This window comes from Siphateles boraxobius, unplaced genomic scaffold (genome assembly GCF_051911475.1).
Source record: "Siphateles boraxobius isolate OS27281-9 unplaced genomic scaffold, OSU_SipBor_1 5, whole genome shotgun sequence".
Lineage (NCBI taxonomy): Eukaryota > Metazoa > Chordata > Actinopteri > Cypriniformes > Leuciscidae > Siphateles > Siphateles boraxobius.
In genome coordinates, this window is record NW_027509141.1 from 25670347 (window position 1) to 25695885 (window position 25539).

At 46.7% G+C, this 25539-nt stretch overlaps 1 protein-coding gene and 1 long non-coding RNA gene across 2 annotated transcripts; one reads left to right on the plus strand and one right to left on the minus strand.

Annotated features, from left to right (window-relative positions):
* The first annotated feature begins 476 nt into the window (after positions 1-476).
* LOC143711398 (uncharacterized) lies at positions 477-22944 on the plus strand. Its single transcript, XM_077202846.1, has 7 exons — positions 477-590; positions 805-976; positions 1172-1384; positions 3359-3448; positions 5715-5927; positions 13322-13411; positions 22608-22944. Exons 1-7 carry the CDS (start codon positions 533-535, stop codon positions 22942-22944), a joined length of 1173 nt encoding a protein of 390 aa, XP_077058961.1. The 5' UTR covers positions 477-532.
* On the minus strand, positions 3533-3752 carry LOC143711718 (uncharacterized). The gene is made up of 3 exons (XR_013194896.1): positions 3734-3752; positions 3644-3688; positions 3533-3565 (listed from the first exon to the last, which is right to left on the minus strand). It is a non-coding gene; the product is annotated as an uncharacterized LOC143711718 (long non-coding RNA).
* Positions 22945-25539: the final 2595 nt, after the last annotated feature.

Sequence of the window (25539 nt, forward strand, 5' to 3'; positions counted from 1 at the left end):
GAGATATCGTCCAGGAATCGTAAAATCAAAATGCTAAAAAAATAAATGAAGATGTCCGCAAACCGCGTGTTGTCTAGTAACGAACGAGCTTGCAGCGGGAACACATAATTTACCCAGAAACAACTAATTCTAATTTCTGATTGGCTGGTAGCTAGCATTTAACTCTGTATAACTCGAGACAGATGCTATGAACTCGGCAGAGAACTTCCCTCCGTTTGCCTGCGTCTCGTCCATTAATTGTATAGCGGGACAAGTTCCCTTACTCCTCAGCGTGAGAAATACAAGGTGTGGCGTGTGAGCGTGTGAACGGGTTGAAATGCGTGTGTCTCACGCCCAATGCGTGAGACTTGAGAGCCCTGGATTAATTAATTATTGATCTCATTAATTAGCAGATTTGCTCCAATAATGAGTTAACGAGTCATCCAGGTGCTACAAAGGGTGTTTTGTTTGGCTTTAAAAGTTCTGGTTGGTTTAAAACTTTATCTTGCATTGTTGTTTGGTTTTCTTAGTGGCTTAGTTTTTGGTTTATAGAATGGGTCTGATTAAAATGACTATTTTGGTGATTCTTTATCATCAATTGGTATGGCATGGTGAGTTTAATTTTTTGTTTAGATGTCTGTGTTTTGTTTTTAAAAAGTCAATGTGTTTCTCAGTATTCAGCTCCACAGTTGAACATGGGTCCTTAGACCTGTTTGTGTTTCTTAATCTAACATGCTCTTGTGCTAAAGTAGCATGAGTTTATACTAATCCACTTACATTTATTATAATCAAAATAATACAAATGTTTCTCTCCTTTCTCTGTAGACAATCTGATCGGTGGATCCTGTGATCGTTCTGTCAATGCCACCTTCAGCCAGGAAGATGCCGAGGGGTCCATTTCTGTCAACTCCACCTGCACCCAGGACTATGCTGAGGGGTCCGGTTCTGTGAATGCCACCTTAAGCCGGGATGATTCTGAGGGTTCTGTGAATGCCACCTTAAGCTGGGATGATTCTGAGGGTTCTGTGAATGCCACCTTAAGCCGGGATGATTCTGAGGGTTCTGTGAATGCCACCTTAAGCTGGGATGATTCTGAGGGTTCTGTGAATGCCACCTTAAGCCGGGATGATTCTGAGGGTTCTGTGAATGCCACCTTAAGCCGGGATGAATCTGAGGGTTCTGTGAATGCCACTTTAAGCCATGACGATTCTGAGGGGTCCGTTTCTGTCAACTCCACCTTCACCCAGGACTATACTGAGGGGTCCGGTTCTGTGAATGCCACCTTAAGCTGGGATGATTCTGAGGGTTCTGTCAATGCCACCTTAAGCCGGGATGATTCTGAGGGTTCTATGAATGCCACTTTAAGCCATGATGATTCTGAGGGGTCTGTTTCTGTCAACTCCACCTTCACCCAGGTCTATGCTGAGGGGTCCGGTTCTGTGAACGCCACCTTAAGCCAGGGTGATGCTTCGGGGTCTGGTTCTCTTTTGGCCCTTTCTACTTAACTGTTAACATAAGCCAAGATTCTGTGTAACAAAATAAAATTGTCTTTGAATAGTTTGGGTTTTTGTTAACTCCGCTTTGCTAAATGAGCTTTAACAGCCAATTGGGTTGGTGTGTAGTGGCTTTAATACCTGGGTAACTGGTTTCTTGTTTTTTTTCCCCAAGAAATCTTGTGCTCTGAAAACGGATACTTTTCAGTTTAATTTATTTGAAGACTAATAGGACGTTGACTGCAATATTTGTATTTTAAGATACTTAGGGAAACATTGCTATATGGAAAATGGTCAAAAGTATTTTTTTCTATACAATTAATTGTTTAATTGCACATTTCTTTTAGAAATTGATGAATTAATATACTTAGAACTTATGCAAATCAAAAATAAGTAGATTCCTAACTCATCCTCACTCTCATCACATGGAAGAGCTAACCCTGCATTCTTCGTATTGTCCTTTCTTTAAGTTCTTGTTCATTTTCTGAAAAGGTAACAATTTGTTATTTATACATTAATACAACTATACTACAATAAATATTTATAACTGCAATCATATTGTTGATGCTACTGTCTATAAAAAAATCCCATTGGGGAAATGCATTACTGCAAATCCAGTGTGGTACAGCATTGCCATATGGAAACACAGATTATTATCCCAATTTACAGTAAAAACATTAGACAAAGTTGATATGTGAATAAAAAGATCCAAATTACTTATCAAAGATGCTGCAAAAAACAAACAAAAAACTTCTTGAGAAGAGATGTTTAGAAATGAGGTTAATAGAGTATTTTCTGGAGCATTTCAACAGGTGTCTTCTGTGTGAGAGTGATAGTGGGAAAGAGTTTTGGAGGGACATTTAAATGTAATTTTACTTAACAGCACATCATTGGCTGCCATTTTAATTCCCATAGTGCAATATATTGTATTTTTTTTCTTAATTACAAGAAAAGTATTAGAAATGAATTGTTGCCAGATGGGAACGCCGTACCATAAAGGGTTAAACATCTAACACACTCTTGTTGTAATAATGTAGACTAACTAACCCATTTTATTTCGAAAGCAACTTGTGTAACAGGTATAAAAATGATCCTGTAATTGTATGTATTAATTAGAATTCACACAGAATTATTAATTTACATATACCTGATGTAGCTGCCTGATCGAAATGTGTAATTATTTGTTATTTTGTATCAGGAATATGACCTCATGTTTGAGCTGTTTTAACTGAAAGCAACTTGCACTGATATATCTTAAAATATGTCAGTGACATTGTTTTGGTTCAAGATGCACACCAAAATTTTTTTTTTTTTCCTAAGGCACATTTACTGTCTGTGAAACCAGGCCTGAAACTTTAGTTCTGTAAGATATAACATCAGCCTGTATGCTACTAAGTGATTAATTAATTATTGATCTCATTAATTAGAAGATTTGCTCCAATAATGAGTTAACGAGTCATCCAGGTGCTACAAAGGGTGTTTTGTTTGGCTTTAAAAGTTCTGGTTGGTTTGAAACTTTATCTTGCATTGTTGCTTGGTTTTCTTAGTGGCTTAGTTTTTGGTTTATAGAATGGGTCTGATTAAAATGACTATTTTGGTGATTCTTTATCATCAATTGGTATTGCATGGTGAGTTTAATTTTTTGTTTAGATGTCTGTGTTTTGTTTTTAAAAAGTCAATGTGTTTCTCAGTATTCAGCTCCACAGTTGAACATGGGTCCTTAGACCTGTTTGTGTTTCTTAATCTAACATGCTCTTGTGCTAAAGTAGCATGAGTTTATACTAATCCACTTACATTTATTATAATCAAAATAATACAAATGTTTCTCTCTCTTTGTCTGTAGACAATCTGATCGGTGGATCCTGTGATCGTTCTGTCAATGCCACCTTCAGCCAGGAAGATGCCGAGGGGTCCATTTCTGTCAACTCCACCTGCACCCAGGACTATGCTGAGGGGTCCGGTTCTGTGAATGCCACCTTAAGCCGGGATGATTCTGAGGGTTCTGTGAATGCCACCTTAAGCCGGGATGATTCTGAGGGTTCTGTGAATGCCACCTTAAGCCGGGATGATTCTGAGGGTTCTGTGAATGCCACCTTAAGCTGGGATGATTCTGAGGGTTCTGTGAATGCCACCTTAAGCCGGGATGATTCTGAGGGTTCTATGAATGCCACTTTAAGCCATGATGATTCTGAGGGGTCTGTTTCTGTCAACTCCACCTTCACCCAGGTCTATGCTGAGGGGTCCGGTTCTGTGAACGCCACCTTAAGCCAGGGTGATGCTTCGGGGTCTGGTTCTCTTTTGGCCCTTTCTACTTAACTGTTAACATAAGCCAAGATTCTGTGTAACAAAATAAAATTGTCTTTGAATAGTTTGGGTTTTTGTTAACTCCGCTTTGCTAAATGAGCTTTAACAGCCAATTGGGTTGGTGTGTAGTGGCTTTAATACCTGGGTAACTGGTTTCTTGTTTTTTTTCCCAAGAAATCTTGTGCTCTGAAAACGGATACTTTTCAGTTTAATTTATTTGAAGACTAATAGGACGTTGACCGCAATATTTGTATTTTAAGATACTTAGGGAAACATTGCTATATGGAAAATGGTCAAAAGTATTCTTTTCTATACAATTAATTGTTTAATTGCACATTTCTTTTAGAAATTGATGAATTAATATACTTAGAACTTATGCAAATCAAAAATAAGTAGATTCCTAACTCATCCTCACTCTCATCACATGGAAGAGCTAACCCTGCATTCTTCGTATTGTCCTTTCTTTAAATTCTTGTTCATTTTCTGAAAAGGTAACAATTTGTTATTTATACATTAATACAACTATACTACAATAAATATTTATAACTGCAATCATATTGTTGATGCTACTGTCTATAAAAAAATCCCATTGGGGAAATGCATTACTGCAAATCCAGTGTGGTACAGCATTGCCATATGGAAACACAGATTATTATCCCAATTTACAGTAAAAACATTAGACAAAGTTGATATGTGAATAAAAAGATCCAAATTTCTTATCAAAGATGCTGCAAAAAACAAACAAAAAACTTCTTGAGAAGAGATGTTTAGAAATGAGGTTAATAGAGTATTTTCTGGAGCATTTCAACAGGTGTCTTCTGTGTGAGAGTGATAGTGGGAAAGAGAGTTTTGGAGGGACATTTAAATGTAATTTGACTTAACAGCACACCATTGGCTGCCATTTTAATTCACATAGTGCAATATATTGTATTTTTTTTCTTAATTACAAGAAAAGTATTAGAAATGAATTGTTGCCATATGGGAACGCCGTACCATAAAGGGTTAAACATCTAACACACTCTTGTTGTAATAATGTGTAGACTAACTAACCCATTTTATTTCGATTGAAAGCAACTTGTGTAACAGGTATAAAAATGAGCCTGTAATTGTATGTATTAATTAGAATTCACACAGAATTATTAATTTACATATACCTGATGTAGCTGCCTGATCGAAATGTGTAATTATTTGTTATTATGTATCAGGAATATGACCTCATGTTTGAGCTGTTTTAACTGAAAGCAACTTGCACTGATATATCCTAAAATATGTCAGTGATATTGTTTTGGTTCAAGATGCACACCAACATTTTTTTTTTTTTCCTAAGGCACATTTACTGTCTGTGAAACCAGGCCTGAAACTTTAGTTCTGTAAGATATAACATCAGCCTGTATGCTGCTAAGTGATTAATTAATTATTGATCTCATTAATTAGAAGATTTGCTCCAATAATGAGTTAACGAGTCATCCAGGTGCTACAAAGGGTGTTTTGTTTGGCTTTAAAAGTTCTGGTTGGTTTGAAACTTTATCTTGCATTGTTGCTTGGTTTTCTTAGTGGCTTAGTTTTTGGTTTATAGAATGGGTCTGATTAAAATGACTATTTTGGTGATTCTTTATCATCAATTGGTATTGCATGGTGAGTTTAATTTTTTGTTTAGATGTCTGTGTTTTGTTTTTAAAAAGTCAATGTGTTTCTCAGTATTCAGCTCCACAGTTGAACATGGGTCCTTAGACCTGTTTGTGTTTCTTAATCTAACATGCTCTTGTGCTAAAGTAGCATGAGTTTATACTAATCCACTTACATTTATTATAATCAAAATAATACAAATGTTTCTCTCTCTTTGTCTGTAGACAATCTGATCGGTGGATCCTGTGATCGTTCTGTCAATGCCACCTTCAGCCAGGAAGATGCCGAGGGGTCCATTTCTGTTAACTCCACCTGCACCCAGGACTATGCTGAGGGGTCCGGTTCTGTGAATGCCACCTTAAGCCGGGATGATTCTGAGGGTTCTGTGAATGCCACCTTAAGCCGGGATGATTCTGAGGGTTCTGTGAATGCCACTTTAAGCCATGACGATTCTGAGGGGTCTGTTTCTGTCAACTCCACCTTCACCCAGGACTATGCTGAGGGGTCCGGTTCTGTGAATGCCACCTTAAGCCGGGATGATTCTGAGGGTTCTGTGAATGCCACCTTAAGCCGGGATGATTCTGAGGGTTCTATGAATGCCACTTTAAGCCATGATGATTCTGAGGGGTCTGTTTCTGTCAACTCCACCTTCACCCAGTTCTATGCTGAGGGGTCCGGTTCTGTGAACGCCACCTTAAGCCAGGGTGATGCTTCGGGGTCTGGTTCTCTTTTGGCCCTTTCTACTTAACTGTTAACATAAACCAAGATTCTGTGTAACAAAATAAAATTGTCTTTGAATAGTTTGGGATTTTGTTAACTCCGCTTTGCTAAATGAGCTTTAACAGCCAATTGGGTTGGTGTGTAGTGGCTTTAATACCTGGGTAACTGGTTTCTTGTTTTTTTCCCAAGAAATCTTGTGCTCTGAAAACGGATACTTTTTAGTTTAATTTATTTGAAGACTAATAGGACGTTGACTGCAATATTTGTATTTTAAGATACTTAGGGAAACATTGCTATATGGAAAATGGTCAAAAGTATTTTTTTCTATACAATTAATTGTTTAATTGCACATTTCTTTTAGAAATTGATGAATTAATATACTTAGAACTTATGCAAATCAAAAATAAGTAGATTCCTAACTCATCCTCACTCTCATCACATGGAAGAGCTAACTGCACTCTTTGTATTGTCCTTTCTTTAAGTTCTTGTTCATTTTCTGAAAAGGGAACAATTTGTTATTTATACATGAATACAACTATACTACAATAAATATGTATAACTGCAATCATATTGTTGATGCTACTATCTATAAAAAAATCCCATTGGGGAAAGGCATTATTGCAAATCCAGTGTGGTAAAGCGTTGCCATATGGAAACACAGATTATTATCCCAATTTACAGTAAAAATATTAGACAAAGTTGATATATGAATAAAAAGATCCAATTTACTTATCAAAGATGCTGCTGCAAAAAAAAAAAACTCTTGAGAAGAGATGTTTAGAAATGAGGTTAATAGGCTAGAGCATTTTTTGGAGCATTTCAACAGGTGTCTTCTGTGTGAAGGTATAATTTACATATACCTGATGTTGCTGCCTGATCGAAATGTGTAATTACTCGTTATTTTGTATCAGTCATATGACCTCATGTTTGAGCTGTTTTAACTGAAAGCAACTTGCACTGATATATCTTAAAATATGTCAGAGACATTGTTTTGGTTTTATTTCCTAAGGCACATTTACTGTCTGTGAAACCAGGCCTGAAACTTTAGTTCTGTATGAGGTCCCATTTACGAGAAGGGAAAACGATACTCGGTTACTAACGTAACCTCAGTTCCCTCTAGAAGAGGGAACGAGAATTGCGTAAGCTAGCTTACGCTACGGGTAAAGTCATCTTTGCTCGATATTGAAGCCAAAAAATTATCCTTAATTTTGTATTTATTGTCAACGCAGTGCAGCAGCCAGCAGACCTAGAGCAGGCCAGTGGGCCAGCACATGTTATAAGCACATACAGGGTATACAGAGCGGCGTCGCCGGTCCATATAACTATTCACCATATAGTGCATTTCAACCAGGAGAGCTAACGTCGCATGAGAGAAGTCTGCGCATGATAATCTGGGCAGGACAAACACACTGCTCACACTGACAGAAGTCTAGCCTGCAAGGCGGGAACTTCCAGGTTATAAAACCTAACAAATGTGGACAGAGAGGCCCAGCCTGCCGCCTCACAAATATCATGAACGGAAATTCCGCTGGACCAAGCCCACGACGAGGCCACGCCTCTGGCGGAATGCGCCCTGATGCCCAAGGGGCATTGCAGACCTTTAGACTTATAAGCAGATGTGATAGCTTCCACCATCCATCTGGACAGGCTCTATTTCACGGCGGCGAGACCCCTGGTGCGCCCACCGAAGGAGATAAAGAGCTGTTCCGAACGCCTGAAAGAGGCGGAGCGCGTAATGTAAACCCTCAGCACCCTGACGGGGCAGAGGAGATTCACATCACCTTCACTATCGGATGCTGGCAGAGCCGAAAGAGAAATGACCTGCGCTCTGAAGGGGGTGCCCAACACTTTAGGGACATAACCATGTCTTGGCTTGAGGATTACTTTAGAGTCATTTGGCCCGAACTCAAGACACACTGCGCTAACAGATAGCGTGTGTTAATCCCCCACACGTTTAACTGATGACAGAGCTGTCAGAAAAAACGCGCAGCTGCCGGCTTCGGCCCTCACTGTCGACGAAGCTGAAGGAATGGACCCAGGTGACAGCTGTTCCATTCTGGCATCGGACAGCGAGGAGTGGTCGAGTTCCCATCACTCCGCCTCCTCCTCGATCCAGGAATCCAGCAGGACTCGGGCTGGCGTGGACGCAGAACTTATGCCTCTCCTCTCTAAGGCCATAGACCAACTCGGCTTGGATTGGTCACCGCCGAAGGAGCCCGCGCCCGACAGGCTCGACGGCTGTTTTCTTCACAGCCGCCGCCCACCGCTCGTTTCCAGAGTGGCACCATTTCTGCCGGAGCTTCACGCTGAGCTGGCTAAATCGTGGAATGCACCATTCTCCGCGAGACTCCACACTCATGTCTCCTCAGTGCTCTTGGGGGTACAAAGCTATCCTCCCAGTGGAGGAGGCGGTCGCAGCACACCCTTGCCCGCCCTCTGCGAGATGGCACTCAAAGTCTGCCCTCCTGTCCAAAGCCTGCAGGACCACCTCAGCCCTTGTCCGCCGCACGTCTACAGCCGCCGGACAAGCTGCTTCCGCCCTGCACTCGATGGCTGTGCTTCAGATCCTTCAAGCTGATCTCCTCCGCGAATGGGATGAGAAAAGCAAGGACCAAGCCACCATCACGGATTTGAGATGCGCAACGGATCTTTCCCTTCGTGCTACGAAATCCGCAGCTCAGGCGATCGGGAGATGAATGGCTTCGCTCACCGTCACAGAGAGGCACCTCTGGTTGACGCTCACTGGCATGAGGGAAGCCGAGCGTTCCGCGTTTCTCGACGTGCCGCTCTCTCCCACTGGTCTCTTCGGCCCAGCGGTAAACTGGATCGTCGACCGCTTCTCCGAAGTGCAGAAGACCTCGCAGGCCATGAACCTCTTCCTGCCTCGACGCTCTAGCTCCGCTGCAGGTCGCCCACGTGACCAGCCGTCTGCGCGAAAGCTCTAACCAGAGTCCAGCTCAGCCACAGTCTTCACAGCGACGACAGGGCGGCTGCCCTAGATCGCGCTCATCCAGCCACCACAGGCCGCCTCCCCTCGCGGGGACCCCGGCCTAAGATTGCGCTGAAGCCCGAGCAAGTGAAGTCCTCCTAGCAAGAGCAGAGAGGAAAAGACGGATGAGTCTTGCTGCGGCCGGACCACTGTCAAAGTATCTCACCCTGTCAGTCCCCTCAAAGGAGGCTACTGCAGTAGTATATTTAGCAGCCAACGAGTTGGCAACACAGCCCGCCCACCTTCACACAACCGCCGTTTTCACGGCGACCCAGAGAAATCTCAAAAAGAGTATAATGTCTGGTTATCCGGCTCACACCGTTGGTGTTTCAAGTGTAGAAAATGTGCCCACACCTCAGTGCTCACCACTACACACAAACACTATGCCCCACATGTCTCACACACTCACAGAGCCCACTCTTATAAAGCTGGCAAAAGCCGCTCGAGTGCTGGATGTAGAGAATGTGCACACAAATCTGTGCTCACACCTACTCGCTGCCCGCTCTGTTACACGGCAACAGCCCCACAGCGGCCAAGTTATGAACGTAAGTGACGTGCCCGGTCACGAGCGCTCACGCTTACTGACAAACACTTCGCCCCAGGCTGCGCTCGCACACAATATCATCACAATATGTGCCCCATTCCAAGCAATCGGGTCATCACAAGTGATACGGATAGCCACCGCTGTCAGCGAGCCGCCATTCCCGAGATCCGAGGGCGCGCGCCACGCACACACCTCCGGTTCAGTTTCCCGAGCCCACAAAGTGCGGCGATCGGGACCCGGAGTCCATTCTGCCCCTAGCTGTACATGTGAAAGCATGGGAAGCTATTCCAGGGGTTTCAGAATGGGTGCTGAGCACAATAAGACAGGGCTATTCACTAGAGTTCGCTCGCCGCCCCCCTCGCTTTCGAGCACGGACCGAGACGAAAGTAAAAGCGGATGTAGCACATCTACTCCGCGCAGAAATAGCCAAACTGCGGTGCAAAGGGGCTATAGAACCAGTACCTCCTTCTCTGATTGAGTAAGGCTTTTACAGCCGCTATTTTCTCGTACCCAAGAAGGACGGAGCTCTAAGACCTATCTTAGATCTGAGATATTTGAACAAAGCTCTCATGAGAAGGCCGTTCAAAATGCTCACGACCAGTCAAATCTTCATGCAAATTCGCCCGAGGGACTGGTTTATCTCTCTGGATCTGAAAGATGCATACTTTCAGATTCCAATAATACCCCATCACAGGGGTACATCAATACACCGTCCTCCTGTTCAACCTGTCTTTAGCACCCGTACATTCACGAAGTGCATGGACGCGGCTCTCGCCCACCCTGAGAGAACAGGGCATGCGAATTCTGAACTATTTGGATGATTGGCTGATTTTAGCACAGTCAGAGATAAAACTCTTATCTCACAGAACAGTGCTCCTCAGTCATCTGGAAAGCCTGGGTCTCACGGTCAACTGGACCAAGAGCTCATTACTGCCCAGTCAGTCAGTTTCTTTTATAGGAATAGAATGGACTCTGTGGCTATGACGGCTCGTTTATCGACACAGCGCGCGCGACACCTGGTCGCGTCTTTCCAGAAGGGCAGCATTGCTCCTCTGAAAACTTTCCAGAGAATGCTGGGCTGTATGCTGCGCATGCGCCCGATACAATGCTGGTTGAACGCCAGAGTGCCTCGCCGGGCTTGGGCTTTCGGCCGATAACAGATCAGAGTGACTCAGAGCTGTGTTTCACCTCTGCAGCCCTGGTTAGCGGCCGACTGATACCAGCGGGGGGTTACAATGAGAGCTGTCTCACACCGAAAGGTCATCTCGACGGACGCCTCCAACTTAGGCTGGGGCGCTCTCTTCGAGGGCAGACCGGTCTTTAGCCTCTGGTCAGACCAAGAGAAACACTTCCACATAAACTGTTTGGATATGATAGGGGTCGAGAACATGCTCAAGCGCTTCCTCCCGTTCATATGGGACCATCATATGGGACCGCGCGCTCGGTCAATGGGAAGGAAGGAGCTTGTCATCCGCTTCCTTAGAGGAGCCAGGAGGATGAACCCCCACGACCCCTTCGGTTCCCATGTGGGATATTTCCTTGGTCCTAGAGGCCTTGAAAGCATTCCCCTTTGAACCACTAGACTCTGTGGACCTAAAGTACCTCTCGCTCAAAACCGTTTTTCTGACTGCCCTGTCATCAGTTAAACGTGTGGGGGATTTACACGCGCTGTCTGTAAGCGCTGCGTGTCTTGAGTTTGGACCAAATGACTCTAAAGTCATCCTTAAACCAAGGCATGGCTATGTCCCTAAGGTGATAGGCACTCCCTTCAGAGCGCAGGTCATTTCTCTTTCGGCTCTGCCAGCATCCGATAGTGAGACCGATGTTAATCTCCTCTGCCCTGTCAGGGCTTTGACGGCTTACATTACGCACTCTGCCCCTTTCAGGCGCTCGGAGCAGCTCTTTGTTTCGTTTGGTGGGCGCACCAAAGGTCTTGCTGCCTCGAAACAGAGCCTGTCCAGATGGATAGTGGATGCTATTGCATCTGCTTATGTTTCCAAAGGTCTGCAATGGCCGTTGGGCGTCAGAGCTCATTCCACTAGAGGCGTGGCCTCTTCGTGGGCTTGGTCCTGCGGGATTTCCATCCACGACATTTGTGACGCGGCAGGCTGGGCCTCCCCGTCTACATTTGTTAGGTTTTATAACCTGGAAGTTCCCGCCCTGCAGACTAGACTTCTGTCAGTATGAGTGGCGTATATACAGACTACTCTCATGCGACCTTAGCTCTCCTGGTTGAGCTGCACTGAATGGCGATGGTTTGTATAGACCGGCAACGCCGCTCTGTATACCATATATATTTGCTTATGAATATGTGCTGGCCCACGCTGCTGGCCGCCTATTTCCCATTTATATATGTTCCCCGGGATTCCCTGGGACTCATGAAGTGGATAATTGGCGCGCACGGCGTTGACAATGGGTTCCCGTAGCGTAAGAAACTTGCACAATACGAGAGAACCTCTCGTAAGAGAACTTACTCGGTTACATACGGAACCTCGGTTCTCTCTAGAAGAAGGAACGAGTATTGCGTAACCCGACCGTGCTCGCGCCACGAGCGACTTTTCGCTTCAGTCGATGAAAACCAGTGAGCTGTCTACCGAGCCTGGCTTTTATACGCTAAACCACACCCCTTTTGGCGGGCTGTGATGCATAAAGAGCGCCGGCGCCCTCATTGGGCGTGAGGTCTCGTGCGAGGCTCAGTGGTAGGCTGCTGCAGTCGCCGTAGTGCAGCCAATGAGCACGCGAGAATGCCTGCTCTAGTTCTTTTAGCTGCTGCACTGTGTTGACAATAAATGTAAAAATTTGGATAATTTTTTGGCTTCAATATCTCGAGAAAAGATTACTTTACCCGTAGCGTAAGCAACTTACGCAATACTCGTTCCCTCTTCTAGAGAGAACCGAGATTACGTATGTAACCGAGTACGTTTTGGAGGGACATTTAAATGTAATTTTACTTAAAAACAGCACATCAAAGATATCTCGAGAAAAGATTACTTTACCTGTAGCGTAAGCAACTTACGCAATACTCGTTCCCTCTTCTAGAGAGAACCGAGATTACGTATGTAACCGAGTACGTTTTGGAGGGACATTTAAATGTAATTTGACTTAAAAACAGCACATCATTGGCTGCAATTTTAATTCCCATAGTGCAATACATTGTTTTTCTTTTTCTTAATTACAAGGAAATTATTAGAAATGAATTGTTGCCACATGGCAACGCCGTACCATAAAGGGTTAAAAATCTAACACACTCTTGTTGTAATAAAGTAAATAACTTACCCATTTTATTTCTATTGAATGTTTTATTATTTGCCTTCTTTGACTCTTTCTGTGCAGATAATCTGTTGAACGGCCAGAATTATTTCGTTGGTGCATCCAGTTCTGTCCACCTCCAGAGAGAATTCAGCAGGATACACCTGAGGGGTCCGGTTCTGAGAACGCCACCTTGAGCCAGGACACCACTAAGGGGTCCGGTTTTGATAACACCAACTTCGGTCAGGAAGATGCTGAGGGGCTCGGTTCTGAGAACGCCAACTTCAGCCAGGACGATGCTGAGAGTTTTGGTTCTGAGAACGTCACCTTCAGCCAGGACGATTCTGCGAGGTTCGGTTCTGAGAACGCCACCTTCAGCCAGGTAGATTCTGAGGAGTTTGATTCTGAGAACGCCACCTTCAGCCACGACGATTCTGAGGGGTTTGGTTCTGAGAACGCCACCTTCAGCCAGGATGATGCTGAGGGGTTCGGTTCTGAGAACGCCACCTTCAGCCAGGACGATGCTGAGAGTTTTTGTAACCGTTTCCCAAAGCCAAGGGTTAATAACCACACTCCGGAGGAGCCGACACCAAGGCACCAATCAGGCAAGACAGCAAGCAACGTAAAAAAACTCTTCTTTTTATTTATTAATTAATAACACTTAAAACAGCAACGGAATGACTTTGGGTTCCTTTTCTTCACTGCAGGATGTCCCAGCTCGTAGAATAGCTGCAGATCGAGCGCAACAGTCAGCAGCTTCTCCTTCAGAAGGATGATTCACAGGATCTCTCCGTTCACAGAACGACAGCAGATTGAACACAGCAGATCGAACACAGCAGTCAGCAGATTCACTTCAGAAGGATGATTCACAGGATCTCTCCGTTCACAGAACGACAGCAGATAGAACACGGCAGTCAGCAGACTCACTTCAGAAGGATGATTCACAGGGTCTCTCTGTTCACAGAACGACAGCAGATAGAACACAGTAGTCAGCAGACTCACTTCAGAATGATGATTTACAGTATCTCTCAGTTCACAGAACGACAGCAGATTGAACACAGCAGTCAGCAGACTCACTTCGGAAGGATGATTCACAGGATCTCTCCGTTCTCAGAATGACAGCAGATTGAACACAGTAGTCAGCAGACTCACTTCAGAATGATGATTCACAGTATCTCTCAGTTCACAGAACGACAGCAGATTGAACACAGCAGATCGAACACAGCAGTCAGCAGATTCACTTCAGAAGGATGATTCACAGGATCTCTCCGTTCACAGAACGACAGCAGATAGAACACGGCAGTCAGCAGACTCACTTCAGAAGGATGATTCACAGGGTCTCTCCGTTCACAGAACGACAGCAGATAGAACACAGTAGTCAGCAGACTCACTTCAGAATGATGATTCCGGAACCTGGACACAACTTCACAATCGACAGATCAGGTTTAACTCTTGATGTCCCACTGGTTAGGCTTCCCCGAACAAAGATGATAGAGTGAGGTTAATGATTTGATCTCCCACACTCGTGCATGCATCAATACTATAACTCTTTACACGTGCTCACTTCACACTTTCAGACACTGCAATGCCACATCACCTCTCGTGGACAACAGGCCTTCACTCCTTCTTTGCAGGGTCAGACACTCCACAGATGGCTTTTCGCATGGGGGTATCAGGTTTCAAGAAAGATCCTATAAAGCCCAGTTCTTCTTTGGATCTCTGAGACTCACAATGAGAGAAACACTACACACTGCCAGCACAAGTCTTCAAAAAAAAAGTATTCAAAAATGTTCTTGGTAGGTATTCATAACATCACCCTTTCGTACGTTGATGAAAAGTGCACTTAACTTCTCTCCTTGATAACAGCATAGATCCTCAGTGCGGCCTTTAATCACTCTGTCCTCTCAGTCCCATGTGTCAATCACTCACCCGTCTTCAATGCACAGACATCCCCACACTTTATATTCGCTGCGGTTGCTGCTTTCTGTTGTCTGCTGACAAGAACGCCAAGGGGAACCCAACGTGAAAACTAAGCACCAAGAACCACACCCCATGTCTTCAAACTTCTCCTTATATATCCCTCTTCCCACATGTGCTCACTGATAACGGCCTGATTGGTGTCCGCAGCTGGCGCTCGTCAATGCCGGCGGCCATGACATGTCACCGGAACCGGCCTGGTGTTACACCGGAAGTCGCTCCCCCATGCAACAAATCCCGGTTCTAAAGTTCCTATTTCTCACCCGGTGACACCCTCCCTCACCAATCCGTTCTAGTCCCGAGAACGGGGGCCCGACTCCCATTCCCCGTACCTCGCAGGAGGCACTCCCTGGGTCTCTCGTTGCGAGCGCCTCAACGGCACAACCGGTTCCTCTCTCCTCGGCTCAGCAACGGGGACTCTAGGAACCATAGCCCAACCCATCTAAGGGGGTCCAGGGGCCACTGGGGCGGGCGGGGTCTCGACCACTTGCCTCGGGTAGTTGGGACATGGGCGAAGCAAGTTACGGTGCAAGACCCTCACAGGCCCGGCTCTTCCCTCCGGACTAATGGCATAAACGGGCTGGTCAGGGTTCTGTCGTCGCTCCACCACATATGGTACGGTCTCCCACCGGTCACTAAGCTTCCCCTTCCCTTGGCGCCGATTATCGCGCACCAGCACCCGCTCACCAGGCAGCAAGGGGGCCTCTCGAGTGGTTCGATCGTACAGGCCTTTGTTCTTCTTAGCAGCTGTATCTAGATGTTCAGAGACCCTCTCGTAGGCAGCGTGAAGCTGTCGATGGTGTCGGTGTACCCACTCCGTAGTGGTGGCGGGCTCTCCGGTTGCAGCAGTTCCCAGTATCAGATCCGTAGGCAAGCGTACGTGTCTCCCAAACATCAGGTAAGTGGGGGCGTATCCTGTGGTGCTGTGGACGCTATTATTGTAAGCCTGTATCAAGGCAGGGAGACTATCCGTCCACTGGCTCTGATGGTCCGTATCCAATGTCCCCAACAGACTCAACAGCGTCTGGTTAAAGCGCTCGCAGCTACCATTTCCCTGCGGGTGGTATGGAGTAGTGTGGGTCTTCCTACACCCGTACAGTTGACACAGCTCCTTGATCACACGGGACTCGAAATTCGGCCCTTGATCCGAATGGAGAGTTTCGGGACACCCAAAGGGCTGGAACACTGTTCTCCAAAGGGCATTCGCTGTCATGGTGGCCGTCTGATCCAGAGTCGGAATAGCCCAGGCATACTTCGTAAACAGATCCGTCACCACCAGGATATTTTGATACCGATCCATCGGGCGACTCAAGGTCAGAAAGTCCATAGCCACCATATGCAACGGGGCCCGGGGTCGTACCGGAACTAAGGGGGCCTTCACTTCTCTCCTAGCTTTAAACAACGTGCAGCGGGGGCACTCCTGCACATACCTCCCCACGGACTCTTCCATTTTGCCCCAATAGAAGTGCCTACGCAACAAGGACACTGTTCTCTCCCTCCCTTGATGCCCCAGCAGGTCATGGTATGCCTGGAGCAGGGATTGAACTTGGGCTTCTGGCACCACCACCTGATGTACAGCCTCACGAGTCCTTGGGTCCTGGATAGATCGACAGACCACCCCATCTCGCAAACACAGCCGTCTCCAGTGCCCCAAAAGTTTCCTCACCGTCAACACTTGGCCCTGTCGCTCCGCCGCTCCAGGTAATGTACCCTGCTCCAGGTAAGTTCGCAAGGTGGACAGCCCTTCGTCCTCCCCCTGTCGTTCCCTCCAACGTTGCGGGTCCCATCCCCAACTAGCCGGAACTTCTTCCGACCGCGCTCCAGGCGCCTCTATCACTCCCACCATCAGCCCCTCATCCAGTTCCTCCTCTAGATGTTCTCCAGCTCTGGCCACAGGTAATCGGGACAAGACATCGGCGTTGACGTGCTCACGGCCTGGCCGATACTGCAGCTGGTAGTTGAAGTTGGCGAGTTGGGCCGCCCACCTCTGCTCTACCGCTCCCAGTTTAGCCGTCTGGAGGTGAACCAGCGGGCTGTTGTCAGTGACCACCAATACTTCAGCTCCCCATAGGTAGTCCTTGAATTTCTCACATAAGGCCCACTTCAGGGCCAAAAGTTCGATCTTAAAGGAGCTATAGTTTGCATCGTTCCGCTCCGCTGGGTGGAGGCTCCGGCTGGCATAGGCAATAACCTTCTCCACTCCGTTCTGCCGCTGGGCCAGTACCGCCCCTAGCCCTGTATTACTGGCATCCGTGTACAGGACGAATGGCTGAGTGAAATCGGCATAGGCCAGAATAGGGGCCTGCAACAGCTCCTGTTTCAGCCTCTGAAAGGCTATTTCATACTCTGGGCTCCAGACTATCACCGGGGAACCTCGGCCACGTGGACGGCTTGAACCAGCGAGCAGTTGATTCAAGGGCTTAGCAATCCGGGAGAAATCCTTGATGAAGCGCCGATAGTATCCCACAAATCCCAAAAAGGACCTCACGTGCTTCACCGTTTTAGGGGGATCCCAGCCTTGCACAGCAGACACCTTATCCGGGTCTACGGCCACTCCCGCAGCACTCACACGATGTCCCAAGAACTTGACCTCCTTCCGAAGGAGCTGACATTTCCCAGGCTGGAGCTTCAACCCATACTTTTCCATGGCTCGGAATACTTGCTCCAGATGTAACAGGTGGGAGTCAAAGTCAGGTGAGTAGACGATCACGTCGTCTAGATAGACCAGAGTGGAGTCCACCAACTGCCCTCCCAGGCATCGCTGCATCAACCGTTGGAACGTGGCGGGGGCGTTGCAGAGTCCGAAGGGCATCCGGTCCCACTCAAATAACCCAAAGGGCGTAGTAAAGGCAGTCTTCTCTTGGTCTCTTCCTTCCACCTGCACCTGCCAGTATCCGCTCGCAAGATCAAGGGTAGAGTACCAGGCGGCGTGGGTTAGGCTAGTGAGGGAGTCTTCAATTCTCGGCAGGGGAAAAGCGTCCTTTTTGGTGACCTGATTCAGCTTACGATAGTCTACACAGAATCTCCAAGAGCCAGTTCTCTTGCGCACCAGCACAATCGGGGCTGCCCATGGGCTGCAGCTCTCCCGAATGATTCCTCGTTCTAACATCCCCCGCAACAAGGTACGGATCTCGGAGTACAAGGTTGGAGGGACATGACGGTACCGCTCTCGACTAGGCATGGCATCCCCAGTAGGTATCGAGTGCTTCACCACATCCGTGCATCCGTAATCCTCGTCATGCGTGGAAAAGACGTGCTGCCACTTGGCCAGAAAGTGTTGAAGCTGGTACGTTTGTTCTTCGACTAAGCCCTCGCCCTGCAGTGATTCACCCTGAAGATAAGCCGGCATGCTCCTGCCAACAGGATCGGACCGAAGTTCTTCCGACGTCAAGGCTACTTCGACCACCGTTGCACTCACTTGACAGAAACGGACCTCCTGCCCCTCTCTCACCTGGTGAGGACTCACCGGCGTAACACGAGCCAACCGTTGGTGACGGAACAGATGTACTGGATACGTGCTCACATTCCTCACCCGTACTGAGACTCGGCCTCGACGTGCCACCGTTAACCCTCGAGCCACCTCCACACTCTGGCACTCCCAATGGGGCTCCACAAGAACCCAATCTTCTGGACCATAAGTCCGAGCGGGGAGACGAACCCAGACTACCGCCTCGCTTCGGGCCGGAACGGAGATAGCATACCGACATGCAACTCGGCCAGCGTCCTCTCGATCTTGTTGGAAACTTGCGGCCTGTACTCGCCGACAATCCGTAACAACACGCTCCCAGTCTTGCTTCTCGGCCAAAGAAGTGGTACGAAGGGGCCCGGCTTGAAACAATTTCTCCCAACACTCCATCAGCACGTTCATCCCCAGCAAGGCTCGATGCGCCCCCAGGCAAGAGTCTCGGACAACTACTACTCCCTTCTGTGGTATCACAGTCCCATGGATCTCAAAGTCGGTCACTTGGTACCCGATATACGGGATATTCAGACCATTTGCTCCCCGTAGTGTGAGCCAGGGGACTTCGGTTTCTGGTAAGTGATGGGCATTAAACAGTTCTTTGGACAGACTTTCAGCGAATAGGGTGACCTGGGATCCGGTGTCCACCAGGCACCGGACATTTACGCCATTTACCTTTATCTCTACAAGCGGACAATGGCCTACCAGACTGTCTCTTGGGGCGGAATTTACAGAGGGGTCAATCCAGGGGGTCCCGACCACTTGACCCACAGTGGCCGGTCGTCCTAAAAACCCCCTTGCGAGCTGCGACTAGAGCTGCACTGACGGCTATAGTGTCCAGGTTCTCCACAGTTATTACAGAGCGGGCGCCCCTGCCCATCCCACTGGAACTTGGGGCCAGTTGGTCGACCGGCACGTCTTCCCGGATCCCTTCCCCCATCAGAATAGGAGCTTTCTCGAGGAAAGGTCGGAGGCTCTGGCCGTCCACGGCGAAGCTCCCCCAAAAGGGTCTTAGAAAACTCTGCCATCTCTTCGCGGACATCCTTCATCAACTCAGTACGCAAGGCTTGTTTCCAATCCGACGGTTCAGGAGGTACAGGAATGCCAACTCCGCTCGCAGCCATGCACACAGGGGGGTCCACTGCTTCGGCGTGATCCCGCTCCAGAGCTAAGGCTTCTTGGCGAAGCTCCTCGAAGGTCAAAGCAGCATCTCGCCGAAGCTGTAATCGTAAACTCTGCCGTATAGGGCCCTCTCGTAACCCCAACAAGAATTGATCTCTCAACAGGGTCTCTTCCTCTCCCAGACCATGGTCTTCTCGGTTCTTTAATCTAGAATACTGCTCTCGTAGACGCAGGGCGAACGCCCGCAGAGTTTGTCTAGGCCCCTGCTTGCAGTTGAAGAATTGCGCCCGTAGCACTGCCACCGGAGTGGAATCACCGTACTGCCCAGTCAAGAATTCAAAGATGGCTCGTGTGGTGGCTCGGACAGCCTCAGGTGCAGCTCGGACCTCTCTCTTCGCCTCCCCCTCTAGAGAATTCAGAACGAACTGTACCTTCTGGGCCTCACTTAACCCCTGTAGTCCAGCCAAATACTCCACTTGTGCTCTCCAGTCAATCAAGTTCAATTCAGATCCAAGCCCACCATACTTCTGGGCCCACGGAGCTCCCATAAACATTGGTACCGTCGGATGCCGGACGGCTGGCAATTCTTCATCCGCCATCATGGCTCCTTGGCCGCTCAACTCCGAGTGGTAACCCTGCCGACTACGCCAATTTGATGTAACCGTTTCCCAAAGCCAAGGGTTAATAACCACACTCCGGAGGAGCCGACACCAAGGCACCAATCAGGCAAGACAGCAAGCAACGTAAAAAAACTCTTCTTTTTATTTATTAATTAATAACACTTAAAACAGCAACGGAATGACTTTGGGTTCCTTTTCTTCACTCCCGGATGTCCCAGCTCGTAGAATAGCTGCAGATCGAGCGCAACAGTCAGCAGATTCTCCTTCAGAAGGATGATTCGCAGGATCTCTCCGTTCACAGAACGACAGCAGATCGAACACAGCAGTCAGCAGATTCACTTCAGAAGGATGATTCACAGGATCTCTCCGTTCACAGAAGTACAGCAGATAGAACACGGCAGTCAGCAGACTCACTTCAGAAGGATGATTCACAGGGTCTCTCCGTTCACAGAACGACAGCAGATAGAACACAGTAGTCAGCAGACTCACTTCAGAATGATGATTTACAGTATCTCTCAGTTCACAGAACGACAGCAGATTGAACACAGCAGTCAGCAGACTCACTTCGGAAGGATGATTCACAGGATCTCTCCGTTCTCAGAATGACAGCAGATTGAACACAGTAGTCAGCAGACTCACTTCAGAATGATGATTTACAGTATCTCTCAGTTCACAGAACGACAGCAGATTGAACACAGCAGTCAGCAGACTCACTTCGGAAGGATGATTCACAGGATCTCTCCGTTCTCAGAATGACAGCAGATTGAACACTGTAGTCAGCAGACTCACTTCAGAATGATGATTCACAGTATCTCTCAGTTCACAGAACGACAGCAGATTGAACACAGCAGATCGAACACAGCAGTCAGCAGATTCACTTCAGAAGGATGATTCACAGGATCTCTCCGTTCACAGAACGACAGCAGATCGAACACAGCAGTCAGCAGATTCACTTCAGAAGGATGATTCACAGGGTCTCTCCGTTCACAGAACGACAGCAGATAGAACACAGTAGTCAGCAGACTCACTTCAGAATGATGATTTACAGTATCTCTCAGTTCACAGAACGACAGCAGATTGAACACAGCAGTCAGCGGACTCACTTCGGAAGGATGATTCACAGGATCTCTCCGTTCTCAGAATGACAGCAGATTGAACACAGTAGTCAGTAGACTCACTTCAGAATGATGATTTACAGTATCTCTCAGTTCACAGAACGACAGCAGATTGAACACAGCAGTCAGCAGACTCACTTCGGAAGGATGATTCACAGGATCTCTCCGTTCTCAGAATGACAGCAGATTGAACACAGTAGTCAGCAGACTCACTTCAGAATGATGATTCACAGTATCTCTCAGTTCACAGAACGACAGCAGATTGAACACAGCAGATCGAACACAGCAGTCAGCAGATTCACTTCAGAAGGATGATTCACAGGATCTCTCCGTTCACAGAACGACAGCAGATAGAACACGGCAGTCAGCAGACTCACTTCAGAAGGATGATTCACAGGGTCTCTCCGTTCACAGAACGACAGCAGATAGAACACAGTAGTCAGCAGACTCACTTCAGAATGATGATTCCGGAACCTGGACACAACTTCACAATCGACAGATCAGGTTTAACTCTTGATGTCCCACTGGTTAGGCTTCCCCGAACAAAGATGATAGAGTGAGGTTAATGATTTGATCTCCCACACTCGTGCATGCATCAATACTATAACTCTTTACACGTGCTCACTTCACACTTTCAGACACTGCAATGCCACATCACCTCTCGTGAACAACAGGCCTTCACTCCATCTTTGCAGGGTCAGACACTCCACAGATGGCTTTTCGCATGGGGGTATCAGGTTTCAAGAAAGATCCTATAAAGCCCAGTTCTTCTTTGGATCTCTGAGACTCACAATGAGAGAAACACCACACACTGCCAGCACAAGTCAGTATTCAAAAATGTTCTTGGTAGGTATTCATAACATCACCCTTTCGTACGTTGATGAAAAGTGCACTTAACTTCTCTCCTTGATAACAGCATAGATCCTCAGTGCGGCCTTTAATCACTCTGTCCTCTCAGTCCCATGTGTCAATCACTCACCCGTCTTCAATGCACAGACATCCCACACTTTATATTCGCTGCGGTTGCTGCTTTCTGTTGTCTGCTGACAAGAACGCCAAGGGGAACCCAACGTGAAAACTAAGCACCAAGAACCACACCCAATGTCTTCAAACTTCTCCTTATATATCCCTCTTCCCACATGTGCTCACTGATAACGGCCTGATTGGTGTCCGCAGCTGGCGCTCGTCAATGCCGGCGGCCATGACATGTCACCGGAACCGGCCTGGTGTTACACCGGAAGTCGCTCCCCCATGCAACAAATCCCGGTTCTAAAGTTCCTATTTCTCACCCGGTGACATTTTGGTTCTGAGAACGTCACCTTCAGCCAGGACGATTCTGCGGGGTTCGGTTCTGAGAACGCCACCTTCAGCCAGGTAGATTCTGAGGAGTTTGATTCTGAGAACGCCACCTTCAGCCAGGACGATTCTGAGGGGTTTGGTTCTGAGAACGCCACCTTCAGCCAGGATGATGCTGAGGGGTTCGGTTCTGAGAACGCCACCTTCAGCCAGGACGATGCTGAGGGGTTCGGTTCTGAGAACGCCACCTTCAGCCAGGACGATGCTGAGGGGTTTGGTTCTGAGAACGCCACCTTCAGCCAGGACGATGCTGAGGGGTTCAGTTCTGAGAACGCCACCTTCACCCAGGACGATTCTGAGGAGTTTGGTTCTGAGAACGCCACCTTCAGCCAGGACGATGCTGAGGGGTTCGGTTCTGAGATTGCCCACCTTCAGCCAGGACTCCTCTGAGGGCTCCGGTTCAGATTCACATTTTTGAAGTTTACACAGAGATGATAACTGTATTGTTTTCAAAACTTGTTTTCAAAAACTTGCCCTTTGAAACCTATATCAAAGTTTCCATTCTCAGGCCATCAAAATCATTGTCGTGTAAATGAACGGCCAGAGCGCATAAAAAGTTGTCTGTATTCCATGAAAACGGTGTCATGTAAATGGCCCCCAAATTAATAAGACCGAAATAAGTCAATGCTGAACTTACTTAAACTGATCAATGACTTTCTTCTAGAGCTGCTTTAAAGCCAAAACAATCTTTGTTGCATTAATATCTAGTTGTCACTGTAAAGATGCTTTGAAACAATCTGTATTGTTAAAAGCGCTATATAAATAAAGGTGACATGACCCCTCAATGTCTGTGGTAGAAAAACGGCAAAAAAGCATGGCAAATCCCACCTGCTCTTTACTATGTTTACTTGAGGATCATGCTGTCACTGTTGACCTTGGGGAGGATTTGACTGCAGATAACTGAGCTTATATCTAAAAACTCATGATCCGGTTTACTATTGCTCAACATAAATCAAAGTGTTCCTTCGCTCGGCAGAGAGACAGTACTTTTACTTAAAGATGAGGTCAAGCCCATTGAGGATAGCTTCCTTGCTCCAGAATCTGATGAATATGCAAATCTCAGCTTTTAATTATGTATATGGGTAACATATTTAAAACTAGCATATTTGACAGTATCCTCAATTCATACATGAAACAAATCCCCAAATGAGACTTTCATAAACTTTTCAAAATAATATATTTAGCATAGCCAAATTCAGTGCATAATAAAGTACAGAAAATAAAGCTACTGTAGCATTACATGGTCTAAAATAATTATATGGACATCTGATGATCATCTGATGGTCTTTCATATGACATCATCAGAAGATAATTACCCTATGGGCCCTGTTTATTTTTGTTTTACCCATTTGTGTATTCTACAAAACGGCAGCAAAAAAATAGTTAATTATTCCCTGGATGTCCCTCACAAACAAAGCCTCTTAGTGTCTTAAAACAAAGAACAGGTTGCGTTAACCCACCACACAAAACCTAAAGTTGTTAGTTTATTTTTTACATTCTGCTTGGTTAAAACTATTTAAGGTCAAACTAACTCACACCATTCTCAGGAACTACAACCGGCTGGGCTGAAACGCCATCCATCCCTACATCTTCTTCAGCTTATCCGGGCCCCGGGTCGCGGGGGCAGCAGTCTAAACAGAGACGCCCAGACTTCCCTCTCCCTAGACACTTCCTCCAGCTCTTCAGGGGGGATACCGAGGCGTTCCCGGGCCAGCCGGAAGACATAATCCCTCCAGCGTGTCCTAGGTCTTCCCCGGGGTCTCCTCCCGGTGGGACACACCTTGAACACCTCCCCAGGAAGGGGTCCAGGAGGGATCCGGAACAGATTGTGTGGTCCCCAAACCGGACACCCTCTGGCCCTACGCCTAGAAATTCTGTCCATAAATATAATAAACAGAACCAGTGACAAAGGGCAGCCCTGCCAGAGTCAAACATGCACCGGGAACAAGTCTGACTTACTGCGGGCAAAGCGAATCAAGCTCCTGCTCTGGTCGTACAGGTACCGGACAGCCCTTAGCAAAGGGCGCCGGACCCCATACACCCAGAGCACCCTCCACAGGATGCCGCGAGGGACAGAGTCGAATGCCTTTTCCAAATCCACAAAGTACAAGTGGATTGGTTGGGCAAACTCCCATGAACCCTCCAGCACCCTGGAGAGGGTAGAGCTGGTCCAGTGTTCCACGACCGGGACGAAAACCGCACTTTTCCTCCTGAATCCGAGGTTCTACTAATGTGCTGAAATGTTTTATCCTGACAAGCCCTTATGACAATCAGATATAGTGAGCTGATATTTGACTCTTTGAGCTGTCAGATTGTGGAGTACAATGATCTTATCTAGAGTCTGAAGCTACAGGATGATTCTCACACAAGTGCCATCATATTCCGCTACAGGAAGACATTCCTTTTTCTTCCTCCTAGCCACGGAGAAATTCAAACCCTACATTTTAAACTGAGCCATTTATCATAAAATTCCGTCACAAAGAGCTTCCAGACAGAACCTGGAGAACAAAGGATTCATATTCCATGCAATGCACCGATGGCAACCTTTGATGTTGATGTCGCCTCATAGATGAATTACGCCAGCCCTCTGTATAAGAGTTATTCCCTACTGTTTTTTAAGACTTTTAAAATGAGCCACATCCACAAACGTAATAATTTTTATTTAAATCATCCCATAAAGCTAATAAGTAGCTTTTATCTGATTATTTTATCTGATTATTTTGAAATTATTATATTATTATATACTTTATTTGGTATTTTTTCACTTTCATTAATGCATTGTTTGTATAATTGTACATTTTATTGGATCTTACTCTTGTGAAGCGCTTTGAGATGCTACTTTGAAAGGCGCTATAGAAATAAAATGTATTATTATTTGGTCAACTTTTTGCAATATCGTTAGAGCAGCAGTATCTCAGAAAAGAACATGAGCACATATAGCAGCGGCTCTTGGAAGTCAACAAAGGGGCACAAAGCCAGGAACAT

What these genes read in the sequence shown, in the direction of transcription:
- LOC143711398 (XM_077202846.1), top strand. Translation starts at nt 533, where the DNA reads ATGGGTCTGATTAAAATGACTATTTTGGTGATTCTTTATCATCAATTG. An exon ending in GAGGGTTCTGTGAATGCCAC is followed by an intron (nt 977 to 1,171) that starts CTTAAGCTGGGA and finishes TGTGAATGCCAC; the next exon opens with TTTAAGCCATGACGATTCTG. An exon ending in TCTGTTTCTGTCAACTCCAC is followed by an intron (nt 1,385 to 3,358) that starts CTTCACCCAGGT and finishes TGTCAATGCCAC; the next exon opens with CTTCAGCCAGGAAGATGCCG.